Raw genomic sequence first — 27959 nt, 5'->3', positions numbered from 1 at the left:
AATTTGTAGGGCCCTTTAAAAGGACGCAGAGTTGAAGGAATTCAATATGAAGACATTTCTAAACTTGCCTGAGTTTGAAAATTTGTTAACAATACATTAAAATCTTAAAGCATCAAATTGGTGTTCACCAAGGCATTATGAGACTCTACAGTGTTAGGGTATTCTTTTGTATAAAAGAAACAGGTTTTTGAAAATATTACTGTATAGTTGTTCAGCTAAACTTTGAGAAAAATTTAATTATGTCTCACAAAGTATCAAAACTATGTAATTTTGTCCTTATTTTTGTTTCCCTTGTAATTTACTTGCTGATTTTATATCTTCATTAAAGAATGTTGTGAAATGTTTTATATATGACAATTTAGAATCATATAATTGGAGGAAATCCTTCATACACTCTAAATTTGTATTTTTAGTGGTAGAGTAGTAAAGTTGAACTATAAATGTAATTAAATTTTAAATGTCAAACTATAAATGTAAAAGCAGCTTTATTATGGTAATAATTCACATACCATACAGATCACTCATTTAAAATATACATGCAGTTCAGCGGTTTTTAGTATTTTTGCAGAGTTGTGCAACCATCACCACTGTCTGATTTTAAAACAGTTTCAAACCCCAGAATGAAACCCTGTACTAGTCCATCCCTGTTTTGTTTCCTCTGCCCTAGCTCTAGGCAACCACTGATGTACTTTCCATCTCTCTGGATTTGCCCTCTCTGGACATTTCGTATAAATGGAATCATATACCATGTGATCTTTTATGACTGGCTTCTTACACTAAGCATAATGTTTTCAAGGTTTATCCATGTGGTAGCGTGTAGGTGTATTTCATTTCTTTCGATGGCTTCGTCATATTCCACTGCATGGAAGTACCGTGTTTTGTTTATCCATTCATCAGTCGATAAACATTTGCATTGTTTCTACTTTTTGACTATTGTGAATAATGCTGCCGTGATCATCCCTTTACAGGATTTTATGTGGACAGAAACTTTCAATTCTGCCAAACTCTTCCAGAGCGGCTGTACCATTTTACAGTCCCACCAGCAATGTGGAACTAGACAGTTTTATGTGTTTTTAATTTTTTTATTTTTAGAGACAGGGTCTTACTACGTTGCCCAGGCTGGTCTCAAATCCTAAAAGCTTACTTGCAAAATGTTTATTTTCTTCAGCTGTGTTTACAGGCTTTATAAACCACCCCGATACCTGGTTCGTTTTAATTATTCAAACTGAAGGATATCTGCAAAAGTGACGGGGAAAATGTATATTTTTATTTATATATATATATATATATATATATAATTTCCCAAAGTATTAACTTTTAAGGGCGTCTGAGAAAGCTGTAGAGCTGAGGCACGAAGTAATCCTTGTAATGCCCGTCGATGAAGCCTTTCCCACTGTTGTGCACGAACCAGCAGGGGACATCCGTTCCAAACACCAGGTCTGTTCTGTAGTCTTTCTGTAAGCCCCTGCAAGGAAGCGATGCACATGATTACGGGGAGACTGAGGCACGGCTGGCCGGGCACCTCTAGACACAAGACCCCCTCTTTTCCTTGCTGTTCTTTGTGTTCCTTCTGACACCCACATCTGCCACCCCCCACTATTGCTGCTTCCCAAGTCATGTGAAACACCAAATCTGGGGCTTGGTGTTGGAAGGACAGAGAATCAGCAGAGTGTCCTTAGAGAATTCAAAGAACCCTTAGAGTTGACCCATATGGACTTTTCCAGCAAGGGAAACTGTAGCCAATGGAAAGAAGGCAGGAACAAGACCAAAGACTCCACAGTGTTGAGGCTGAGTGCACAGGTCACTTAATGAATGAGTTGGTGGCCAGGCGGGATGGCTCATGCCTGTAATCCCAGAGCTTTGGGAGGCCGAAGCAGGCGGATCACTTGAGGCCAGAAGTTCAAGACCAGCCTAGCCAACATGGTGAAACCTTCTCTCTACTAAAAATAATAATTAAAAAATGTTAGCTGGGTGTGGTGGCATATGCCTGTAGTCCAACTACTTGGGAGGCTGAGGCACGAGAATCACTTGAACAATTCTCTGAGGCTGAGGCGGAAGTTGCAGTGAGCCAAGATCATGCCACTACACTCCAGCCTGGGCAACAGAGCAAGACTCTCTTGAAAACAAACAAACAAAAAAAAAGAATGCATTGGAGGCGCCCCTTAACAGCACTGTCTGTGTTTTTAAGGGTGATACCTGCTGTTTCTGAGCGGATTCATGCCCTCCACTTGAAGGGCAAAGAAGCCAACAATTTGTAAAGGATCTGGCATGTTGCATGAATGAGCCTTGTAAGTGTATCACTGTACCCAACCCACGGGACAGCTCAGTTTCAGTTACAAACTGCAAGGAGCTTGTGGTAGATCAAATAGAGGCCCATCATTTACTTTTTGTCACTATAGTAAATGCATTTATACATATATATATATGTATATATTTTTTGAGATGGAGTCAAGCTGGAGTGCACTGGGGCAATCTCAGCTCACTGCAACCTCCACCTCCCGGGTTCAAGCAATTCTTCTGTCTTAGTCTCCCGAGTAGCTGGGATTACAGACACGTGCCTCCATGCACAGCTAATTTTTGTATTTTTAGTAGAGATGGGTTTTCACCATGTTGGCCAGGCTGGTCTCGAACTCCTGACCTTGAATTCCTATGCCTGGTCTATTTATATATTATGTATTTATTTATGAAACAGGTCTCACTCTTGTCACCCAGGCTGGAGTGCAGAGGCACAACTATAACTCACTTCAGCCTCGAACTCCTGAGCTCAACAGATCCTCTCACCTGAGCCTCCCGAGTAGCTGGGCTACAGGCAGCATCTACTACACCTGGCCAATTATTTTTATTTATTTATTTATTTTGTAGAGATGGCATCCTACCCAGTCTGGTCTTGAACTCCTAGCCTCAAGTGATCCTCCCATATTGACCTCTCAAAGCATTGGGATTACAGGCATAAGCCACCATGCCTGGCAGTAGATGCTCTTTTACCAACTTCAGATAACTTAACATAAACATCACTAGTCTGTGCTCGACATTGCTCCTGTGACACACGCTCACTGATGCCGTTGGTACCTTGTTCCTTCCGTAAACTGATACGAAGAATCTGTTGTTTTAGTTCACAAATCTACTTTCGTGGCAGTACTTCCTACTATGATTTTATGGTTTATCATTGTAATGTTACGGTTTAATTAAGTATGTCAAAGCCAATGACATTTGTGTGCGTGAAGAAGCCTTTCTAATAAAACAAAGTTGGCTGCTTTGTAAAAACTCTAAAAAGGGGGCCAGGTGCGGTGGCTCACGCCTGTAATCCCAGCACTTTGGGAGGCCGCGGCGGGTAGATCACAAGGTCAGGAGATCGAGACCATCCTGGCCAACATGGTGAAACCCTGTCTCTACTAAAAATACAAAAATTAGCCAGGTGTTGTGGTGCATGCCTTTAGTCCCAGCTACTCAGGAGGCTGAGGCGGGAGAATCGCTTGAACATGGGGAGAGAGAGGTTGTAGTGAGCCGAGATCATGCAACTGCACTCCAGCCTGGCAACAGAGCAAGACTGTATCTCAAAAAAAAAAAAAAAAAAAGAAAACTCTAAAAAGGGATAAACTGCTTTAAGATGAGATCAAATTCGGCATGGGTGAGACAACTGTAAAGAATTGGGAAAAAAATACGAAGATTTGTAAGACTTTTACACTCTGAATACGTTACAAGTGTCTAAGTTCTCACTTCAGATGAAGCATATGGGGGTGGTATACATAGGAAAAGCTATGAAAAAAGCAGTCAGAGATCTGTGTGCAAAAGGAAGACTCTACCCTGATGTAAAAATATACATTCATTCCACAGCACTGTGGTAACAGGTGTTTTTATGATTCTCTCCTTTGATCAATGTGTCCAATTATCCAACCTGTGAAGCCCTCGTAAGGGCTTCTGCTGTATGAAGAGGAGAACAACAGATTAATCTTGGCATCGCATGACACCCAGATACTCGGTCATTATTTGCATTTAAGGTGGGATATCGGAAGTGTCCTTATGCGAATGTTGTGTGTGTGTCTATTCCTAATGAATTGTTTAGTGTGATGTAGGTAGTGCTTACAATGCTGGTTCTTGCTCCTCGCTCCTCTATTTTGCTGTGTGGGTCCAATTCTAACACGAGCCCTTTTCGTCACTGTCCTTGCACTTGAGGCCTACCTGGTGACAATCAGCTTCTGTCCTTTCACTTCCATGCTGGCCTCTGGCTTCTTAGGGTCCTTTCCCGGTCTCTCATTAAAGATGTGTATCTTTGGCTCCTGCATGAACTGGCCTAGAGAAACAGAATCAGACATTGATTTACGTGTAAAACCACAGGTTAAATAAGAAGAAAGGCCCGTCGTTGGCTCCATGCTACATTTGGGTCCACTCTCCAGGATTTCTAGGGTAGAAAGACAAGCTGAGGCCAGGCACGGTGGCTCATGCCTATAATCCCAGCACTTCGGGAGGCTGAGGCAGGCGGATCATGAGGTCGGGATTCAAGACCGTCCTGACCAACATGGCGAAAACCCATCTCTACTAAAAATACAAAAATTAGCTGGGCATGGTGGTGTGCACCTGTAGTCCCAGCTACTTGGGAGGCTGAGTCAGAAGAATTGTCTGAACCAGGGAGTCAAAGGTTTCAGCGAGCTGAGATCATGCCACTGCACTCCAGCCTGGGTGACGGAGCAAGACTCCGTCTCAAAAAAATAGAAAAAGAAAAAGAAAACAAGACAAGCTGAGAGGAAAAAGCAGTGGTGATGGGAGGGAGGGTCCCTGGGAGCTCATTTGTGCTGCTCATAATCTGTCTTTTTTTTTTTTTTAATTTGAGACAGGATCTCACTCTGTCGCCCAGGCTAGAGTGCAGTGGTGCTATCTCAGCTCAATGCAACCTCTACCTCCTGGGCTCAAGTGATCCTCCCACCTCAGCCTCCCAAGTAGCTGGGACCACAGGCGCGAGCCACCATGCCTGGCTAATTTTTTGTAGAGACGGGATTTCACCATGTTGCACAGGTTGATCTTGAACTCCAGGACTCAAACAATCCGCCTGCCTTGGCCTCCCAAAGTGCTGGGATTACAGGCATGAGCAACTGCACCCAGCATTTTTTTTTTTTTTTTTTTAATTTAAGAGATGGAGTCTCCCTCTATCACCCAGGCTAGAGCTTGGTGGCACAGTCACAGCTCACTGCAGCCTCCAATTCCTGGGCTCAAGTGATCCCACCTCAGCTTCCTGAGCAGCTAGGACTCCAGGCAGGACCCAGCACACTCTGCTAATTATTTGAATTATTTATATTTTCGAATTTTTTGGTAGAGATGGGGTGCCCAGGCTGGTCTTGAACTCCTCAAGTAATCTGCCTGTCCAGGTCCTAAAGTGCTGGGATTACAAGCATGAGCCACCATGCCTGGAGCTCATGGATATTTTAAACATGAGGTTGGTCTAATGGATCATAAGTAAATCTAGCACCCTGATGGCAGGAGAGTGAGGTCAGCACCTGAGAGCATAGCTCAGGTCACAAAAACAAGGTTTGTTTGTGATGTCACAGGCTTTATATTTGACCCTTTCTTAAAATACTAGGGACAGTTGCCCAGGGTGCTCTGCTTGTTATCGCAGATGTCCTAAATATGTTCACCTCACTTCAGTTAGAAAAAAGTCTTTAACGTAAAACTTAAAATGTATCTGTCCCTTCTCTTAACTTGCCCAGTTTGTGATGCCGAAATCCTGGCCCTGGACACCCTTGTCTGGAATGGCAAAAGGTCCTGCTGTCACATTTCCGAGTGACCCCCCTGCTAGGTTGGTCCTCTGTGCTCTTGAGCCCACACCTGTCATGTCTCCAACTTGTAACCACTGTCAGCCAAGCCTGCTAGAATTAGTGTGGCCCCACCCTTGGCAGATGCTCAACAGACACTTTACCTATTAGTCCATGTGCATTAGGGGAAAACTTGTTTGTAGGGGGTATGTAGATTCCCAGAAAGTCTACATTGATGGGATGCTTCTTCCAAACACGATGAAGTAAAACAGAGAAGGACATCTCTTTATCCACGGTGATAGTTACCACTTTTTCTTTCTTCACTGAGGTCAGCACCCTGGTGTGAAAGTCCAAGTGGAATCAAACCGCTTCAGAACAGACCTTTTTAGAAAGTCCTCCTCACCCCTAATATGAACTCTTCAGTTCCGCTAGTTATCTAAGCGCTTACAACAGTTTATAGATAAATGATCCATTAACAGATACTCACTGGGAAGTTTCTTTTTTTCTTTTTTTTGAGACGGAGTTTCGCTCTTGTTACCCAGGCTGGACTGCAATGGCGCGATCTTGGCTCACTGCAACCTCCACCTCCTGAGTTCAAGCAATTCTCCTGCCTCAGCCTCCCGAGCAGCTGGGACTACAGGCGTGCGCCACCATGCCCAGCTAATTTTTTGTATTTTTAGTAGAGACGGGATTTCACCATGTTGACCAGGATGGTCTCAATCTCTTGACCTCGTGATCTACCCACCTTGGCCTCCCAAAGTGCTGGGATTACAGGCGTGAGCCACTGCGCCCGGCCTGGAAAGGTTCTACACATAAGACACATCATGGCATTTGGAGCTCACTCTACAGAGTCGCTGTGGATTTCAGATTCATTCACTGACCAACACACACATATTGAGTGCTTACTGACGCCAGACACTAGACTAGCGCTCCTGGGACCCAACGGTGACCAAAAACACAGTGCCCACTGCCAGGAACAGCGTAGTGAGTGAGAACAACTTTTCTTAACCTCAAGTTCCTTATATTTAAAGTGATTTTTTTTTTTGAGACAGTCTTGCTCTGTTGCCAGACTGGAGTGCAGTGGTGCCATGATTTCAGCTTACTGTGACCTCCAACTCCCTGGTTCAAGTGATTCTCCTGCCTCAGCCTCCTGAGTAGCTGGGATTACAGGCATGCGCCATCATGCCCAGCTAATTTGTATATTTTTTAGTAGAGATGGGATTTCACCATGTTGGCCAGGATGGTCTTGATCTCCTGACCTTGTGATCTGCCTGCCTTGGCCTCCCAAAGTGCCGAGATTACAGGCATGAGCCACTGCGCCTGGCGGATGATTTTTTTTAATGCTGATGTCACTGATGCCTGGATTTATTTATGCAGTCATGTGTTAAAGACAGGCTCAGATTCAGAAGGAACCATACTTGCCTCTGATTCATGATTTGAGCGGTATCGGCCCAGGACAAGGTGGAGGTGCTGGAACCACATCTCAGGGTGATGGTCTTGGTGCTGATTTCTATTTTCATGTCTTCACTTTGGAAATAAAATCCCAGTTTCCCAAAATAGGTGCTTAGTTTTCCATTGTTGGTCTTCTTGGCACCAACAAGCTGACCATTGACTGCAATTCCTACAGAAAAGAAAAAATGATTTTTTCTCTTGTGTGCCATGTTTTTGGATGTGTGGGCACTATAATTCAAATGTATAAAACTTGGCAATATTGGAAAATTATTAAAATTTTCTTTCAGGATTTGCATAACATTTTCTTCTTTGTGATTCTCATTTTATAACATTTTAATATAATACACAATTTAATTTAATAAAATTTAATAATTTTATATCAGTTATAAAATTTAATTATGTCAGGTACAGAATTAAAATTTAATTTAAATAAATTACTATCATATAGTAGTTAATTTTTTTTCTCTTTTGAGACGGAGTCTCACTCTGTTGCCTGGGCTGGAGTGCAGTGGCCTGATCTTGGCTCACTGCAACCTCCACTTCCTGGGTTCAAGCAATTCTGCCTTAGCCTCCTGAGTAGCTGGGATTACAGGTGTGTGCCACCACACCTGGAAAATTTTTTTGTATTTTTAGTAGTGGGGGAGAGTTTCGTCATGTTGGCTAGGCTGGTCTTGAACTCCTGATCTCAGGTGATCCACCTGCCTCAGCCTCCCGAAATGCTGGGATTGCAGGTGTGAGCCACTGCACCTGGCTGGTATTTAAATTATGTCACAACAAGATCTACTAGTTCATACTCAGAGAGAGAATACATATTTTGAACTATAGTTGTTCAAAATAGTTAATAATATATTTATAATTTAATTTCTCACTAATTATCACTGAAATATATAGAACTTCTATTAGAGGAGAAAGAAACCCCAGGTAGTGACAGGAAAGAATGGCAATGGCCTAACTCCTAATACACATGTGTAATTTCTTTTTATTTTACCTGATTCTGTGTCAGAAACCAGGTTGAGGATTTTTCCAGGTTCGGAGTCAATGTTGAAACAAATGTTCTTTTGGCTTTTTGGCAGATAAATGATGAAGTGAGGGTCATTTTCAACTGGAAAATATACAAAGCAAATATAAACAAAATCATATGCAGGAAGATGATTTTGAGCAGTATATCATCCCTGAACATCTTTATTTAACCCGAACAAGCATTTATTGTGCTTCTACTATATGCTTAGTACTCCTCTAGGCCTTGGGGACAGACCCAGTGGTTCATACTCCATTGTCCCTTTGTCAGAGAGCCTTCGTCAGAATACGTTATTTTACAATTATAAAGAATATTTATTTTGTAGCTAAAAATGTATGTTCTAGATGAGATGCTAGAGATCAAAAATGAATAAGAAAGACATAAGGAATAAGAAATACACACAAATATGCACCCGCATATATAAGAAACACATACACGTGTGTGTGTAGAAAAATAGAGTTGTTGGTTTATTTATTTATTTTTTTTTTTTGAGACAGGATCTCCCTCTGTCACCCAGGCTGGAGTGCAATGTTGTAATCATGGCTCCCTGCAGCCTTGACCTCCCAGGCTCAAGTGATCCTCCCAGCTCAGCCTGGTCAGTAGCTGGGGCAACATCCACGTGCCACCACGCCCAGCTAAGTTTTCCAAATCATGACCTCAGGTGATCCGCCCGCCTTGACCTCCCAAAGTGCTGGGGTTACAGGCGTGAGCCACTCCACCCGGCCTCATTCGCACACTTAATGCATTCCAGGATGAGGGTCGGTGGAGTTCTGGGATGTGCAAGCAGTGTGGAAGCTTTACCTCTCATCACATGTGGGGGTGGCGTGGACTCCAGCACCTTAGCGCCTTCTGCCTGCATGGAGGTCACTGGTGTTGGGGAAGGACTGGCCCAAGATGGGATGGAACCTGAAGGCACTTTGCTGCCGTAATACAGGGCCCCTGTGTAGAAAAACCTGCGTCTATTAGTTTCCAGGTTTACGTTTCCATGGAAATTGTTCACCATGCCAAGTATCTGTTTTACGCACCACCAGATGTTGTCAGTTTAGGTTTTTCTCCCCTGTTTTTCTTTTTTTTGAGATGGAGCTTCACTCTTGTTGCCCAGGCTGGAGTGCAATGGCACAATCTCTGCCACAACCTCTGCCTCCCAGGTTCAAGGGATTCTCCTGCCTCAGCCTCCCGACTAGCTGGGATTACAGGCATGTGCCACCACGCCTGACTGATTTTGTATTTTTAATCAAGATGGGGTTTCTCCATGTTGGTCTGGCTGGTCTTGAACCTCTGACCTCAGGTGATCCGCCCACCTTGGCCGCCCAAAGTGCTGGGATTAAAGGCGTGAGCCACCGCGCCAAGATTTCTCCCCTGTTTTTATTCCAGAGTTCTCTTGGGCTCCCTCTGGCATGCTGCTGGGGGAGGGCCCTGTGATACAGTTCTCTCTGGAGTCTGGCACCTGAGCAAGGGTGGCAGTGGGAGGAACTGCTTTATAGGGCTGGGGAAGGGCCCCATGACTACAGTGCAGGCCGGAGAGCCAAGTCTGGGAGAAGGCCCAGGTTCCATCCCTGTTCACTCACCAAACAAGCTGAGCAGTTTAGTTTCCCAGAGAGGTTTCGTTACTGGTGAGAGAGATTTCACATGACAACAAAAGGCACTTTTTGCTATCTGATAACCAGGCTATCTCTCTTTGAGAAAGCCATGCCTAGAAACTAATCTATCTATTTAGCTGTGAGGCTCCAGGCTGTTGTCACTGGGGCATCACAAGCCAGAGTTCCTTGAGCCCTGCACCAGGTGCAATAAACTTGATGTCATGCTTGAATGAAATTAAAAATGCAGACAATCCTTCCATTGTATGTAAGGAGTTCTTAAGAATATACTTCACCAAATACTGCATGTTCTCACTTACCTTGGGTACTACACTGAGAAACTGGGGACTGCACAGACAAGCAATTGGGTTCAAGCAATTCTCCTGCCTCAGCCTCCTGAGGAACCAGGATTACAGGTGCTCGCCACCACGCCTAGCTAATTATTGCATTTTTAGTAGAGACGGTGTTTCATCATGTTACCCAGGCTGGTCTTCAACTCCTGACCTCCGACTCCTGATCCCTTATTCTGATGAAGATGGAAACAATAGACACTAGAGACTTCTAGAGGGGAGAGGTAGGGAAAGGAGGAGGTGGGGGAGGCTTGAAAAACTACTGAGTACCATGCTGGCTACCTGGGTGATGGGGTCATTTGTACCCCAAATCTCAGTAACATGCAATATATCCATGTAACTTACACATTTAGCCCCGAGTATCTAATATATGTATTATAGGTATATGTATTATGTGTATATATGTTTCAGAAGGACCAGTCCCTAAGAAAGAGAACAGAAAGACACTTATAAATCTGAGGTCTCCTAGCCCTGGGTGCATGCACTCTCGGGGGTGCCTGGAGACTTTCTGCAGGACGTAGAGAGCATGGAACATTTTAAAGGCAATTTCTAGAGTCTCAGTTTAGACACAGACTCTTTCCTAAAGAAGCCCTTTTCTCCTAGTTTACAAGCAGAAGGACTGCTCTTCTCCACTCCCCTCCCCCAAAGTCCTCCAGGAACCAAAACATCCCCTGGAATATTGGTGTAGGTCCAAAAACCTGATTCCGATCATGTAATCCTTTCACGAGTCACAGGGCTTCCAATTCTTTGCTTTCAACAAAATCCAAGAAGGGCTCACGTTGTCAGCTGATAAATCATACACATTTTTTTGAATGCTTAGATCCATATGCATGTTTTGGCATACAAATTTGAAAGAGTTCAGATAAGCAACTAACTGAATACAACCAGACACTTGCCATTTCTATCTACTCATCTATACCAACCAATGTCTATTGGGACTTCTGCCCATACAAGTTCCCTTAAAAGTAGAATTGACACTGAATCCTGTCTCTTTCAAACCATTCATAAATAATACTTACCCATGATTACGTGAAAAACACCAGTCACATTTTTCTCAATAAGAGATTATAGATTATTTCCACTCCAGTTTTACTTCTTACATGTAATCAAATTCATAATATATTCATATTATTTTGCTCACTTGGCTACTAGTAATAATATTAATTACACCCAGTTCAGAAGAGAATTTTGAATTCTCAGAATCTTATGATTATGATTTTTAAATTAAATTTTTAATTGAAATGAAAATTTATAAACTTTTTTTTCGTATAGAGAAGTGAAAGTGAAGTGATTGATTACTAAAAGAAGCATAAAAATATATTACTATAGGATATAGTTCTGCTGGGCAAGTGGAGTGGAAATACAAGTTCAACTAGAAAAAAGAATAATACAAAACTTTCAGTCACTTTTTTTTTTGAGACAAGGTCTTATTCTGTCACTCAGGCTGGAGTGCAGCGGTGTGATTGGCTCACTGCAACCTTCACCTCCCAGGCTCAAGCAACCCTCCCACCTCAGCCTCTCAAGTATCTGGGACTGTGGGTACGGGCCACCATGACTGACTAATTTTTGTAGTTTTTCTAAAGATGGGGTTTTGCCATGTTGACCAGGCTGGTCTCGAACTCACTGACTCAAGCAATTAACCCATCCCCGCCTCCCAAAGTGCTGGAATTATAGGCATGAGCCACCATGCCTGGCAATTTCTAATAATTGTAATATAGGATTCACTCATGTATTTTTTTAATGAATGAATATCCAATTTTCATTCATATCAATACATGATACAAAATGTCACATGTTTTTTTAAATGAATGAATAGTGAATATCCAATTAGGTATTCTGTTTCATTAGATATATTGAAAATAGTGATATAACAGTTTCATTTTAAAAGGTCAACATTTATAATATATTGTAGTTATGTTAATTTAATTTAGAAACTATATTTGTTGCCCAGGAGTTGGAGGTTGCAGTGAGCTGTGATGGTACCCAGGCTGGAGTGCAGTGGTCCTTCTGGGCTCAAGAGATCCTCCTGCCTCAGCTTCCCAAACAGGTGGGATTACAGGTACCCACCATCACACCCAGTTAATTAAAAAAAATCTTTTTCTTTAGAGATGGAGTCTCACTATGTTGCCCAGTCTAAGATAAAACATTTCAAATATTGATGTCAAAAATGTTGGAAGGGGTATGTAGGTTTTCAGAAATTCTCTTGGGAAACGTGAGCAAAATGGTCAAAGACCACAGCAATCATCCATACTCCTCCCAACTGGCAGGAAGAGCTTGGGCACAGGAGGGCCCAGGGCTGGGAGGAAGAGGTGGGTTGGGGTGGGAGAGAGTGGAGGTGCTAGGACATCCCCCCGGGGCAATAGAGCTGCCTGGCCACTTGTCCCCACAGGTGCAGCCCTGACCTGAGCAGCAGGAGGGATCCTGGGGTGGGGCGTCCGCCAGCATGCGCTCGTCCCCAGCCTCGTTCTCAATCACCAGCGAGGTCAGTGGAGTCACAATGTGGTGGTCCAGAGACATCTGCAGGATGGATCTTGTAATTTTTCTCTTGGCGGCAGCTGTAGGAGCCAGACTTCTGTATTTAACAAATAGAGGTGTTATGGAGCATGGCTGCATTTGAGGGGAGCACAAGTCAGCTTCCCAACCCTACACCTTACCATTCTGAGGTCCAACCTGGAGGCGTGGTGGGGCCACAAAGTAACCGAGAAACAGAACTCACTGTCTTCCAGAATCTGAGTATTTTATCTAGCTAAGTCCAAAGGCATTATTTATTTACTTACTTTATTATTATTATTATTATTATTATTATTATTATTATGGAGACAAGGTCTCGCTGTTTTGCCCAGGCTGGAGTGCAGTGGCCCAATCATGGTTTACTGCAGCCTCAACCTCCCAGGCTCAGCGATCCTACTGCCTCAGCCCCGAGGCACCGCCCCGCCCCGACCGCCCCACCGACTACCTGGGACTACAGGTGTACAGCACCACACCAAGCTAATTTTTGTATTTTTTGTAGAGATGGGTTTTCGTCATGTTGCCCAAGCTGGTCTCAAACTCCTGGACTCAAGTGATCCATCTGCCTCGACCTCCCAAAATGCTGGGATTATAGGCGTGAGCCCCGAGGCATTTTTAAACTTTATATTTTAGAGCAGTTTTAGGTTTGCAGTAAAATTACGCAGAAGGTATCAAGATTTTCTACGTCCCCACTGCATACACACGGCCTTCCCCTCTATCGACATCCATCCCACATCAGAGTGGTGCATTTGTTACAATGGAAAAAGCTGACACATCATTGTCACACAGAGTCACAGAGTTAACGTGGCTGACTCTTGGTGTCGTACATTCTATGGGTTTGGTTATACGCATAATGACAGATGTCCATCATTGGTGTATCATATAGGGCATTTCACTGCCCTAAAAATGCTCTGTGTTCCACCCACTCACCTATCTCCCTCCCCTCAACCTTTGGCAACTGCTGATCTTTTTATAGATTGTTTTAAAATCAATATTTAACTTCTGCAGCAATTTGCTGTATGCCTGTAAATACATCCAATGTGATTCTGTCAGAGAGGCAGCTATTTCTCGTTGACTTCACGGCCGGAGTTCACAGCCTTGCGTATTTCTTCTAATCTCATCGGCATCAAGGATTTTCTCTGTGAGTTGAGTCATACAACTGCATTTCATTTTCCCAGCCTCATTTAGACCCTGTTCCCTCTTCCTGAGAATCTGATCTAATAGGTGGAATGAGGCTTGGGAATGGGAACTTTTTATCAAACACCTCCGTGTAATTTTGATGCAGGTGGTCAAAGAACCATCCATTGCTCTAGGGATACAGTTTTTATGCTGGAGAGTTGAGATGTAGCTTGGCTGAGAAGCCAGTGGGGACACAGATGAGCATGGGGGAGCCCTCCCTTAGGGAACATCACAATCATTAATAATCAATTTCTCTTTGGACAAGAAGCTGTTTTCAAGAGTAAATGTAAATACATGCCTGATACATGAAGCAACATGGATGAATCTCACCAACATCATATTGAGTGAAAGAAGCCAGGAACAAAGCAATACAGATTCCATGATTATGTGAAATTCAGGATCAGGCAAAACTGATGACCACAGACATTGAAAGAGTGGTTTCCCCTGGAGGAGGAGTATGGGTGTTGAGGGAGGAGAAGGGAACCTGCATCTGGATCTGGGTGATGATTACATGGATGATATCAAAATCCATTGAATGGTGCACTTAAAATTAATTCATCTTACACACTTTACCATATATATACACCTCAATAAAAGAAGAAAAAAGAGCGAACCCAGCTTTTTCTAAAGTGTTCAGAACCAGTGGAGGTTAATAATCCAAGCCTGTGCTAATCTGCAGTCTTTCTTGCTTCCAAACACTTTTTGTGTATGACTTCACCTATTCATGGTAGACATTTCAGTTTTGCAGACCTCGTGGTGTGGGTACTCTTCTCTTCTTACCGTTCAGCTAGCAGTTGGTTGATGGTTAGATAGGCCCACAGTTTCTTGGTGAAATCAGGGTCTGCATGCTTGTCTTTCGATAGAAAATCCTGCAAGTCATCCATCTGGGCCAGGGTCTCCAAGACTAACTCCGTGTTAGCCTAGATGACGGAAGGGTCAGTTGAGAGACACCAGGGAACAGAATTATAGTTAATCAATTCACATTTTTAGTACCTGCTACAAATGCATGGGGAAAAAAAAAAAGAAATGGAAGGCAAAGGCTACTGAGGAAGCAAATGCATTCCTGTGCTTGGGACTGGGCTTGGGTGGAAAGGTAAGGATGTATGGAACAGCTGGGAAGATGGCAGAGATACTCTCCTGCCTTCTCCATCACTGACAGCTTCTGCTCTACACGTATGATTCCGCGCAGGCAGAACTGACATTCAAGAGGGACTGTATCTAGGGGCCAATTAGTAGAATAAGCCGATAAGAGGAAGTACCGAAGTCGCAGTGATAACGCTCTGTATTTGGTCCAATTTAGCAGGGTCAAATTTTCCCGCCACCACAATCTCTGAACCTCCAAAGTAGTTGTGGAAACTGTTTTGAGTGACGTCCGTGACTGCTGTCTGGGGATAGTTGAACTGAACGTTCCGGAGCAATGGAGTGGAGACCTGGTTGTAGAATTTCTGCAATTCACAGAGAGAGAGAGAGAGAGAGAGAGAGAGAGAGAGAGAGAGAGAGAGAGAGAGAGAGAAGAAATTATGTTTATACTGCTTTGTAGATCTAAAGCATTTTATATTTTATTTATTGATTTTTTTGTTTGTTTGTGTTGTTTTGTTTTGTTTGAAACGATGTCTTCCTCTGTTGCCCAGGCTAGAGTGCAGTGGTGTGATCTCGGCTCACTGCAACCTCCACCTCCCAGGTTCAAAGCAATTCTCCCACCTCAGCCCCTGGAGTAGTTGGGATTACAGGTGCCCGCCACCAAGCCCGGCTAATTTTTGTATTTTTATTAGAGATGGGGTTTCACCATGTTGGCCAGGCTCGTCTTGAACTCCTAGCCTTGTGATCTGCCCACCTCAGCCTCCGAAAGTGCTAAGATTACAGAGATTATGCTCCCAGCTGATCTGAAACATTTTACTCTGAGATTCTTTAAAGGATCAGCAGATACCTCTTAATTTATTCACACAGGACGTCTGGGGCAAGAGAAACTGCTCATAATTATCAGATTAAAAACGAAGAGAAAACAAAACAGAGAGAAAACTTGTTGAGAACATTACCTTTGATTTAAGAGCTCAACATTTTTTTCCCTTTCTGTTATGGTCAGTGTGAAAAAGTCATGGACAAACTTATGATAAAAGTCAGATGGAGGTTGGGTGCAGTGACTCACACCTATAATCCCAGCACTTTGGGAGGCTGAGGCAGGCAGATCACCTGAGGTCAGGAATTCGAAACCAGCCTGGCTAACATGGTGAAACCCTGTCTCTTCTAAAAATACAAAAATTAGCCAGGCATGGTAGCGTGTGCCTGTAGTCCTAGCTACTCAGGAGGCTGGGGCACGAGTATTGCTTGAACCTGAGAGGCAGAGGTTGCAGTGAGCCAAGATCACACCACTGCACTCCAGTCTGGGTGACAAAGCAAGACTCTATCTCAAATAATAATAATAATTAATTTTTTAAAAAAGTCAGCTGGGTTACTATTCCCCAAATTAGAATTTTATCTCTTACTTGTTCTCAGATTTAAATATGATGCCTGGTACTGACAAAGGGCGGGGAAGGATGTGTTCTTCTTTTCTTAGATCATTTTCTCATCTATTTAGTCAAAACAAACAAGTACTTTGTATCTTTTCTATATATATCCTTTAATTTTAAAATGTTTTATTTTTTGAACAGACAGATCTCACTATGTTGCCCAGGCTAGTCTTGAACTCCTGGGCTCAAGTGATCCTCCCACCTTGGCCTCCAAAGTTCTGGGGTTACAGGCATGAGCCACTGCATTCAACCTGTATCTTAATTAGTTAAGAAAATTTACATTGTGAAAAATCGATACCAAGATGCCAATGCACTTTAAAGGGAAACCCGCTGGCCACGATGACAAGGAGACCGATTGCCAGTGGGGCAGGAGCGCTGCAGGGAGCTTTGATAATGCTCAGAAGATTTCGTTCAGAGGGTAGGAAAGCTGTTCCCATCACCCGTCTGCCTCACACCTCACTGTGGCTGCAGAAACATGAGGGTGGAGGGAAACATGCGAGAAAGAAACTGAGCACTTCCCTGATCCTTGCAACCAAATATGGCTGAGATCATGACCATTTTGAGTTAAGCTCAGTTATGTCTCATGTATGCAACAGACATGGATAGTTAAATGATTTCCAGCGAAGAATAAAAAAAAGAACAGAAGAAAATGTTACCCTCAGCTGGGAAGATGTGTCCTGGTTTCCATAAATCCTTTGAGCAATTCCACGGTTTTCATTGGAGAGTCTCTTCAAAAAATCATAGTCCACGTCAAATCCCATGCCCAGGCTGAACAAGGAGATATTGTCCCGGATGTTCTCCTTCACGTTTTTCTGAATTTTTGACAGTTTTAGTTCACCTAAAGTTGGTGATGCAGAAAGGAAAAGAAGGAAGAAGTAACGTTATAAAGATTTTGGAAACTCTAGGGAGGGCAGTTTAGTAAAATTTGTCCAGATTAAAACTGCATTTCCCCTTTGACCCAGTAACACAATTTCTAGGAGTTTTTCTTAGAGATGCACTCATACATGTTGAAACGAAGTGTGGGTCATTACTTGGGAATAGCAACATTTTGGAAACAACATAAATATACACCAATGAGGGCGCTTGGTTAGATGATGGTACGTTCAAACTGTGAGATACTATGCAGTTATTAAACAGGACACAGCAAGTCTTTATGTATGTATACCAGACAATTTCAAGGACGTGTTTAGAGGAGAAAAAAAACAAGGTAGCTATCAGGGTACATAGAATGCATTTGCATGCATGCATGCGTATGTATGCATATACACACACATCTGCAAACATGTATATATAGTATACAGGCATGCATGAACTATCTGTGGAAAGATACATAAGAAACTGGCAACCAGTGACTGATTCCAGGGACAGGAACTGGATGGTTGAGAAACAGGAGTGAAAAACCATAATTAAACCAAATTATGGTTTATTTTTATTTTTATTTTTTTGAGATGGAGTGTCACTCTGTTGCCCAGGCTGGAGTGCAGTGGTGCGATCTCGGCTCACAACAACCTCTGCCTCTTGGGTTCAAGTGGTTCTCCTGTCTCAGCCTCCCAAAGTAGCTGTCATTATAGGTGCATGCCACCATGTCCAGCTAATTTTGAATTTTTAGTAGAGATGGGTTTTCACCATGTTGGCCAGGCTGTTCTTGAACTCCTGACATCAGGTGATCCACCCACCTTGGCCTCCCAAAGTGCTGGGATTACAGGTGTGAGCCATCGTGCCCAGCCAGTTTAATATTTTAAACTATATTTCCTTTTCTACCTTATGATTTTATTTAAAACTTGAATTTTAAAAGTAATCTGATCTGAGGGAAAAACACAGGCTCTACAACAAATACATAACAACGGCTCATTCTAGTCTGGTTATTAATAAGATGGTTGCTCTCTGGCTGCCATTGTTACCGCCTCGTGCGTTTTCATTCTGTTAGCTGTGTCAGGAGGTGTGAGACCCAGTCCTGGTCGGTATGACAGCATACTCAGGCAACACAACCTGGCATTCACTATTACTTACGGTGGCCAGAATAAAGACATGTAAAACGAAGATAGCTGGGCACAGTGGCTCACACCTGTAATCCCAACACTTTGGGAGGCTGAGGTAGGAGGACTGCTTGAGCCCAGGAGTTCAAGATCATCAAGATCAGCCTGAGCAACATAGTAGACTCCATCTCTCAAAACAAAAAAAAGTAAGAAAAGAAATTAGCTGAGTGTGGTGGTGCACACCTGTAGTCCCAGCCACTCAGGAAGCTGAAGCAGGAGGATCACTTGAGCACGGGAGGTTGAGGCTGCAGTGAGCTATGTGTGCCTCACTGCACTCCAGCCTGGGTGACAGAGCAAGACCCTGCCTCAAAAAATAAAACAAACAAAATAAAATAATGTAGCAAAAATAAAAGTAAATAACAGAAATAGGGAGATGTTGATGCCATTTTGTAGACAGAAAAATGTTTAACTTAAAGGTTGTGTCAGAGAGCAGTCATTTCTCCAGCTACAGCTGGGAGAAGTGAGGAAAACAATGGGGGCCATGCCACTGTGGCCTCCAGAGGTACTGCTGGGAGATCTGGGGTCCATACTCATCATTCACCACCCCACACTCCATCTGCACATTGCTCAAGTTGAGGGAATAAATGCAGTTCCCTAGAACGCATCAGCAATCCTAGCCACACACTATTAAAATTCATACTCAAATTTCCGCATATTGTGGAGGTGAAACTGAGGCATTCCAGAGCACCCTTGCTGAAAGTGTCTGAGCAGTAGCTTATGGGGTGAGGGCTGCAGAATCAGAAGACCGCCTTTTGGAAGCATGCGTTTAAAATGTTCTAGAAACTCAGGCAAATGGCATTAGAGTCCCCCTTTTAGGCAAACCACCATTCTAAGGAACAAGAGTGAAAGTGTTTGTCGTGAGAAAGTTGAAGTGACACTTGCCCACTGTTGGATCTCCATCAGAAACCAGGATGATCAGCGAGACAGAGTTGGGGTCCAGCAGTCCCAAGTTATTGGCCTCATTCAAAATGAAGATGGCCCGCAGGAGGGCTTCGTTGATGTTTGTGCCTGTTGAGGTGGTATAATGAAATGTTGGCTATGCGTTCTCACCACACAGACAATCCCATCCTGGATTCAGACTCACATGTCTGCTGATCACTTATACATCGTTTATTCAATGCCAAAATCATTTGCTTGCTTTCTGAGTGACACAAGCTGTGCTCAGGCTGGTGGTACCTCAGTGCAGTGAAAGATTCACTTCCAAGTAAACTATCCCCTTAGAGATGAATTCGCCCTTTCAAAGCACAGACTGTTAGTTTGTTAAACACCAGATTAAAGTATCCAAATCAGCGTTGCCAAGATACTCTGAAGACAGTGACATTTTATGCTTTATGTAAGCAATTAAGAAGGCCAGTGTCACTGAACCTTTTTCTGATATAGATTAGAACGGTTCAAAGTTCGTGTGGGCTGGATTATAAATTATACTTTCACTACGAACTTAGCACTCATCCATTACCAATAAATGTATTATTTAAGGCAGGCCCTTGAAGACTGGGCAAAGACCACCGTGATGGGAATAATGCTTCTTAAGTGAATCATGATTTGAACCCAAAGGAAGTGTCTTTCTGGGCTTTAGCCCAACACACTCACCTCCACTGGGCTGGATTTTCTCGATATACCTCTTGGCATCTGCAACCTGTGTTTTAGTAGCTGAAATTAAATCATTTCTCCAAGTTCGAACGTTGTGGTTGAAGTCAATCACAGAGAAATGGTCTTCCGCTCTGAGGTCATCCAATATGGTCTTCATTGCTTCCACAGTCTATTTCAATAGAGAATAGAGACAGGTCCCTTTACAGAAAATCTGAGCCTCAGAGGAACTAGGAAGACCAAAACCTGGTCATCCTTCAAGTTCGACTCAAACTAAACTTCTTCCAGAAAACCTTTTGAGCCCACCTCAGTCAGTGCAGACCTATGCCTTATTTATTCTGAGCAGGTATTGTTGGCTTTTTGATACTTTTACTCTCTTATTTTGCTATGCACAACCAGTTTGATTAGTCTTTAAGTTAAGGATCATGAAGTTTGAGTGCCACCTTTTTGATGCCTGAAAATAAAATATATTTCTCAAATCCATCTACTCACCCAGTATCTTAAACTATTTCCTCATCTTTCTCTTTAAACCACCATCACCCTCTTTCTCTAGCTTATGTGTGATGACTTTGATTCCAACCCAACTCAGAAACTGAAGCAGACAGAAGAACATTCCCACAGACTCCCACTACCATAAAATCCCAACTAGCAATATTTGTACCCATGCATTTTTCTTTCCTACCTGGTAATAAAGAACAGCTAGCAGTATTTCCACCTAATGCAAACCCATCTACTCATGAACTAGATTTCATTCCCTCTCTTTGACGGAAGAACATGGCTCTAGCCATCGTCCTTTGCCACTTCAGTTCCCCTATTCTATTGGTACATTTCCATCAACATAAAAACATGTTATTTTTCAGCTTTTTACAAACCTCATGTGCATCTACTTCCTTCATTTCTCAGCTTTCTTCTGCAATAAAATTTCTTGACAGAATTGTCTAAAGACACCATCTCCAAGTCTTCTCTTCCTATTCTCTCATAAGCCCACTCCTTTCGGGTTTTCATCCCTGTCACTCTACTGAAACTGCCCTTGCCAAGGTCACCAGTGATGCTGATGTTGCTAAATCCAGTGGTCCATCTTCATTTCTCATGCAACTCAACCTGTCACCAGCAGATGCTCCCATCTCCCTCCTGAACACAAATTCCTCATTTGTCTTCCAGGGGCTCATCCTCTCTTGATTTTTCTCCCCCACTTATTTTTTTTTTATTAGTTTCTATCACCAGTTATCCTCTTCTTCCTAACTTCCCAATATGAAAATGCTGTGCTGTTTGATCTTAGCTCCCTTGTCCATCTACTCATTGGTGTTCTCATCTAGTTCCAATGCTGCCAATACCTTCTACATGCTGGTGGCTCCTAACTGTGAGTCTCCACGGCTTGCTTTCGAACACCGGGCCTGCGTGGCCAACGTGGATGTTTAATAGACATCTCAGACGTAGTGACATTCCCTGCCATGTCTGATTCCGTCTTAGTCTTTTCCAACTCATGGATGGCCACCCCATCCATCCTTCTAGTCGCTCAGGCTAAAGCCCTGGGGTACCCGTCAGTTCTCTTTTCTTCCCTTGCCTCACAGCTAACCCTTCAGGATAGACAGTTTACCCGACCTTCAGAACAGTTTGCGGGAGCTGGTTCTGCTAATGACTGAAAAGGCGTTCCATGAGCCACCTTGCCTCTTACGTCTCAGACCTCGTCTCCCACTGCCCTTCTCTAGTGGCACCTCTCTCTGTTCTTTGCACACTTTTGACTGAGAACCGTTTCACGGGCTGTTCATTGCATTGGCATTCCCCTAGGTATCTGCACAGCTTTCTCTTCACCTTCTAGGGATCTTGTCAGGGGTCTTCTCCAGGAAACCCCGTATTTAGATGACAAGCCTATTCAAAATTCCCTCCCCCTCCAATTGCCACTCTTGATTTCTAACATACTCTTCGATTTTTTAAAAAACTTTTATCATAATGCTGCCATTGGACATGCTTGTGCATTTGTATGTGTATGTGTATTGTTTATTTTCTGTCCCCTCTCCCCCAGATGTAAGTTTCATAAGCACCCTGAGGGCACGCATGAGTTTTTTTGTGTGGTTTCTGTTTTTACATGTTGGATCTGTTTTGCTTGCGGATGAACTAAGCGTATGACACATAGTAGGTGCTTCTTAAATATTTGTTGAATGAATGAATGATGGAAGGAAGGAAGCAGTGAATAACCTGTTGTATTAGGGCAGTGGTTCTCAACCAGGGACAATTACTCCCCACAGTGGACCCTTGGCAATGTCTGAAGTCATGTTTAATTGTTAGGATGCAGGGGAGGTTGTGCTACTGAAATTTAGCGAATAGACCGCAGACCATGCTGCTAAGTACCCTGCAATGCACCAGACAGCCCTCCCACAACAAGGAATGACCCCATCCAAAATATCAATAGGGCCACTGCTGAGAAACCCTGCCTGGGAGTACAGACCCAGACGGACAAGGTGTTTGAAAGACAGGGGCTTCTTTGAGGTTGCTTACAGATCTTAGGGTAGTAGTGAACTCTTAAGTGGTCAAAAATAGTTGCTGAATGATTGGTTAGATGGCTGTTCAACTTGGTTGAATGGATGGATGGACTGATGGGTAAATTAAGGTATATCTTTCTTTGGTCTTTAGAATTGCTTTTATACATCTCACTTATCACCGAGTAAGCCTATACTGAGCTCCGAGCTGAAAACATGAGACGGGATAGCTGCCCTCAAGGAATTACAATATAATTAGAAATAATACGCATATATAGATTTAATAGTTAAATGTGGACAATGACAAAATATTAAAATAAAATATTATGTAGAAGAGCAAAGAGAATGTGACTGTCATTGTAAGGAGAGGTTATAAGAAATTACATTTTTCAAAAAGGGGAGTTTTGAGACAATTTTTCAAGGAAATATTGGATAGAGAGTGGAAAGGAGGAAGACAGGGAAGAGGAAACAGGAAAGAGGGGGAAGAGAAGGAAGGGAATTTTACACTGGAGGAATGATTAGAAGATGGAGGTGTATGTCCTGTGAAACACAATAATCGCAAAATTTTGGGAAAGGTTTACACCCACAGTCAGTAACCACAGTTCCTGAGATTTAGCCCTAAGTAGGGAAGAGGGATAGAATGATTGCTTTCTTCCTTTTTTTTTTTTTTTTGAGGTGGAGTTTCACTCTCTCGCCCAGGCTGGAGTGCAGTAGGACAATCTTGGCTCACTGCAACCTCTGCCTCTTGGGTTCAAGCGATTCTCCTGCCTCAGCCTCCCAAGTAGCTAGGATTATAGGTGTGCACCACCACGCCCTGCTACTTTTTTTATTTTTAGTAGAGACGGGGTTTCACCATGTTGGCCAGGCTGGTCTCAAACTCCACACCTCAAGTGATCCGCTCACCTCTGCCTCCCAAACTGCTGGGATTACAGGCATGTGCCACCGCACCCAGCAGAATGATTGCGCATTTTTAGGAGGGGATCAAAGAATACAGGGAGTCCCTCCCCACACTGCAAATAAGGGACACTTACTTGTTTCATTTTAACTCCCCACATTGAGCCACTCACATCGATGACAAAGAGGATGTTTTTGGGAATTGGGTCCAGGTTGTCAGGAGCAAAGAAGTGGACAAAATATCCATTGAACACCTGAAAAATAGAACATATTTGTGAGTCAAATAATGATTCAAGTTTAGAAGGTCAGGAGATGGGGACCTGGGGACTCAGAGAGGAGAGGTGGGCTACAGTGAGGAGGAGGTGGAGCCTGATGTGCATTCACCTCCATATTTTCCTGCCTGCTCCCCAACATCCTCTGCTGTGAGGGTCCATGCTTTCCTAGCAGATCATTCCGCTACACTCCATGCCATGCCACTCCACTCCACTCCACTCCACGCCACTCCACTCCACTCCACTCCACTCCACTCCACTCCATGCCACTCCACTCCACTCCACTCCACTCCACACCACGCCACTCCACTCCACTCCGCGTCACTCCACTCCACTCTGCTCCAATCCACTCCATGCCTCACGGCTCCACGCCACTTCACTCCATGCCATGCCACTCTACTCTGCTCTGCTCCACTCCACACCATGCCACTCCACTCCATGCCCCACAGCTCCATGCCACTTCACTCCATGCCATGCCACTCTGCTCTGCTCCACGCTGCTCCACTCCACTCCATGCCACGCCATGCCACGCTACTCCATGTCACCCAGTCTTTACAGAGAGCCCCTGTTCCAGGTGCCTTGCTAGCCAGTGGTCAACCAGGCAAAGCCCCCGCCCTTAGGAGGCTCAGGACCAGCAGAGGATAAGGGTAAGTGGAGGCGATGTGCAGCACAGCGTGTTGATCATCATGATTAGGAAGTAAAAGGCTCAGCAAGAGCCAGCTGTGCCTCTTACGCACGCAGGGAACGCTTCTCTAGGAAACAGCGTCTCCACTGCAACCCGAGGATGAGCTCAGGCTTAGCCGTCCTCTTGAGAGCTGGGCCAGGTTGAGGGGGTGGGGAATGGGGAAGAGAGTTCCGGACAGCACAGCTCCGGAGATGAGAGAACATGGCATACTTGGGGCTCTATACATGGTTCAGCAAGATGGGGATGTAGAATCCAATAATTCAGGGAACTGGGTGGAGAATCAGAAGGACAGATCACGAAGGACGTGTATGGGCCACTTTAGAAAATTTGGATTTTTCTGGAAGTTAATGAAAGGCTACCCCAGCTGGACTCCTGACCACTCTGTGTCTTCTGCTGCAGGCTCGACAACTGGCTCGCCTAATTCTCTTTCCACTGCTCTTTGGCCACCTCTCTCCAGGACACCAGTGTCCAGGTGCAGGGTGTGTGCTCTGCTTGATGTCCCTAGAGAGACTCTTGGGGTTTGGGGTACGTTCTAAGGGTCCGTACCTTAGTACAAGGAAAGGGAGACACACATCTAAGGCATGACCAAAGGGGAAAGGAAACTTCCAGAAACCTCACGATAAACCTTGACCCTGAAATTTACCGCTGGCTCTGTATCTTTCTGGGCTGTGGATGTGCCTTCTTCCTCACCCCGTAATCTCTGTGCTTTCTTCGATTGTCTAATTGCAAAGGGCCTTGGGACCCTATTTTAAATTCCCATTCTGTAATTTTCCATTGCTCTTCATATGAGGCCCAGGAAGCCCCTCCTGGGACAGCGTGAGACCTGATGATGTTTTGCTCAGTTTGTAAGACACAGAAGATAATGCTTAGTGGTATATTTAAGGAATATGATCGTAGTCCCTTCTCGGCAGCAAGAAACACTTGCCCTGTCGGCTGGAAACCAACACGCCTGGGAGTTTTTTCAAAAGGGAGCAGCTCTTTGGCATGAGCTTGAACCGGAGACAGTCTGCACTCACCTCCAGTTCACCAGCCTTCTCTTCTCTGTTCACGTCATACAGCACCACCAGTTCCCCGTCTACCGCAGTCTCCCGGCAGCTGGGGCATATTCTCTGCTGTGCTACTGTGGGCTTGAAGGAGACATGTGCCTGGAAAGAACAGCGACGTCACAGCCTCTGCCTGTAGCCCCTTCCCAGTGAGAGTTTGGCGCAGCGCCTTCTTGAGGACACGGGGGAGAGGAGCAGCCCAGGGGACGTTCTGCATCCCGGCCACATCAGTGGGCCCATTACGGATGGGAAGGACAAGGCAGGGCTTTTGCAGGGAGCGTCTCCAGCCTGCCGTGCTCTTTGTGAGGTTTCAGGCCTTTTTAGAAGAAAGCCAATGAATTTCCTACATCCCCAATAGAAGGGCCAACTGTCCGCTTTGGAAAGAGTCTGTGAACAGTTCTAATGTTCTTAGAGGAGTCTGTCCTCACAGGAGTCATGGTTTGTTCTCATTGGCCATTGAGGCAGAGAGAGCTGAACATTTCTTGCTAGGGTTAATGAAGGAAAATCCACCATATAGGATATGAAAGCTGTCCTTTAGCTACTGCTCAAGTAGGTGACTTAGGGACAAAAAGGGACACTCCCTGGTCAAAATGGAAGGAAACCCTTGGGAGTGTTGATCTGTGTATCCTGGGGAGACCCTAGACTCTGCTGGGGGATCACCACTTCTTCAGACAGTGCCCTCAGCTCAACACAAGTCTGCTTTTCTATTCCGCAGAGCACAGGAAGAGAGCAGAACCCACGAGCCAGGGGCCCCGTGGATCCCTGGCAATGCGTAAGGCTAGGGTACCTTCTGTCGTCCCTTAGAAACGACCGGAACACCATCGAAATGGCCTTCAAATGTGTCAGCAACATGAAGAAATCTCATTCCCTGAGGTTCGACAACCCACACGTCTACCTAGAGATGTGAGAGAAAATTACCCAAAGCATTAAAAGTCTTTAAAGTCTTTTCAAGCAAGAAGTAAAATTACAGATGAGTCCCCTGATGCTTTTCTCCTCCGTAGGCTTTCCCAGCACAGCTCCATGATCTCTCCTGCAGGATCTGGAAGTTCCCCGTGATGGGATTCATCTCACCATGGAGGCTTAACTCCCTTCTGTCAACTCAGAACTCCCCTTCTACTGCCTGTCTCCCGCAGGAGTCAATTCCCCCTCTTCATTCTACTCTAGACTTTTTATTTATAAGAGCATTTGCGTTGTTAGGGGGGAAGAAAAGAAGAAAAGTCATTGTTAAATAGTACTGCATTTACTCTGTAGACCTGTCAAAAATAGACCATTTTCCCCAAATCTTGGGTTCTTTTATTTCTTCTCTGTCTTCTCGCTTTGAACAGAGCTCATCTGGGGAAATCCCCTTTGGTGATCCTTGACAAAACCATAGTCAGAGCTGCCATTTTTTTCTTTTTTAAATTTTATTCTATAATTTGTTTATTTATGTTTTCATGTATTTATTTTTTAAAATTTGTATAAATTTAAAGAGTACAAATGCAGTTTGGTTTCATGACTATATTGCACAAGGATGAAGTCTAGGCTTTTAGTGAAACCACCACCCAAGTAATGTACCTTGCACCCATTAAGTCATTTCTCATCCCTCACCCTATTCCCACCCTCCCACACTTCCAAATCTCCCCACTCCCACCCCCAACACTTCCGAGCCTCTAACATCTATCATTCTACACCCTATATCCAGTGTACACATTATTTAGCTACCTTTTACAAGTGAAAACACATGGTATTTGACCTTATGTTTCTGAGTTACTTAGCTGCTATTTTTTCTTTTTTTTTTGAAACAGGGTCTCATTTTGTCACCCAGCCTGGAGTGCAGTGGTGTGATCACAGCTAACTGTAGCCTCAACTGTTTTGGCTCAAGCTATCCTCTTGCCTCAGCCTCTCAACTAGGTGGGACTGCAGGGGTGTACCACCATGCCTGGCTAATTTACTTATTCATATTTTCAGGAGAGATGAGGTCTCGCTGTGTCGCCCAGGCTGTCACTCAGTTCTTACGAATATTGTTATTATCGACACTCTCCATGATTGTCTCATTCTAGGCTTAGATGCTAATCACATCTAACCATTGTTTCACATTATTTACCATGGGATTCACAGCATTGAGCAAGCGAATGTGGGTGACTGACACCCATCCATCATCACTACTGGAAAAACACCCAGCATCACATACTTAGCTGTACAGAGCATCTTGGCCAAGTCATGTGCCCTGGCATGGGGCCGCATTTGCCTGGAGGAAGGGCATTTTTATCAATTCCTGCAAAAGCACCGTCTGTGCTAGGAGTGACCCAGAAAGGAACTCAACAGCATAGACTCTGGCAGTGAAGTGATGCCAAACAGCGGGCATTATTTACCAGCCGTGCAGCTTTCCAAATGGGAATTACAGTTTCATCATGATTCATTCATTCCCTTTCATCTCCTGTGTCTCCAGGCAATTCACAACCTGTATGCATGCTGGCCAGTGTATCCTCGCAGGTTTTCTCTTGCCTAGCTCTGCCTCTTACACTAAATGCTCATATGATGTCACAAAGATTCGAGCAAAGAAAAGAGCAGTTTAGTCTTTACAGCAAGAGATGAAGAGAACAGCAGAGGTGAGTTCAGATGGATAGCAATGCAGCAGGTGCCCTAGGCAC

At 44.0% G+C, this 27959-nt stretch overlaps 2 protein-coding genes across 4 annotated transcripts in view; one reads left to right on the top strand and one right to left on the bottom strand.

The window, feature by feature from the left end:
• Positions 1 to 27532, top strand: part of KIN (Kin17 DNA and RNA binding protein) — a 53068-nt gene extending 25536 nt beyond the window's left edge. The window contains exon 13 of one of the 3 annotated variants that reach the window (XM_064369017.1): positions 27114 to 27532. In XM_064369017.1, the coding sequence (XP_064225087.1) occupies positions 27114 to 27368 (255 nt within the window). In that variant the 3' untranslated portion in view covers positions 27369 to 27532. Of the gene's footprint in view, positions 1 to 9; positions 1078 to 12092; positions 12240 to 27113 lie in introns of those variants that run through there. The other 2 variants (XM_064369018.1, XM_021670609.2) reach the window with 2 other exon arrangements.
• Positions 467 to 27959, bottom strand: part of ITIH2 (inter-alpha-trypsin inhibitor heavy chain 2) — a 41689-nt gene continuing 14196 nt past the window's right edge. The window contains exons 7-21 of the mRNA XM_064369016.1: positions 26117 to 26224; positions 25303 to 25431; positions 23467 to 23583; positions 19962 to 20130; positions 19254 to 19379; positions 16992 to 17173; positions 15088 to 15273; positions 14609 to 14748; positions 12544 to 12713; positions 9016 to 9153; positions 8185 to 8298; positions 7167 to 7365; positions 5909 to 6081; positions 4180 to 4291; positions 467 to 1465 (exon numbers count right to left, since the gene is read on the bottom strand). Of these exons, the coding sequence (XP_064225086.1) occupies positions 1318 to 1465; positions 4180 to 4291; positions 5909 to 6081; positions 7167 to 7365; positions 8185 to 8298; positions 9016 to 9153; positions 12544 to 12713; positions 14609 to 14748; positions 15088 to 15273; positions 16992 to 17173; positions 19254 to 19379; positions 19962 to 20130; positions 23467 to 23583; positions 25303 to 25431; positions 26117 to 26224 (2211 nt within the window). The 3' untranslated portion in view covers positions 467 to 1317. The remainder of the gene's footprint in view (positions 1466 to 4179; positions 4292 to 5908; positions 6082 to 7166; positions 7366 to 8184; positions 8299 to 9015; positions 9154 to 12543; positions 12714 to 14608; positions 14749 to 15087; positions 15274 to 16991; positions 17174 to 19253; positions 19380 to 19961; positions 20131 to 23466; positions 23584 to 25302; positions 25432 to 26116; positions 26225 to 27959) is intronic.

The sequence above is a fragment of the Aotus nancymaae genome, unplaced genomic scaffold, assembly GCF_030222135.1.
Source record: "Aotus nancymaae isolate 86718 unplaced genomic scaffold, 86718_ANA_hifiasm-v0.15.2.pri h1tg000083l, whole genome shotgun sequence".
Taxonomy (NCBI): domain Eukaryota; kingdom Metazoa; phylum Chordata; class Mammalia; order Primates; family Aotidae; genus Aotus; species Aotus nancymaae.
This window is presented reverse-complemented; position numbering and strand designations above follow the sequence as displayed.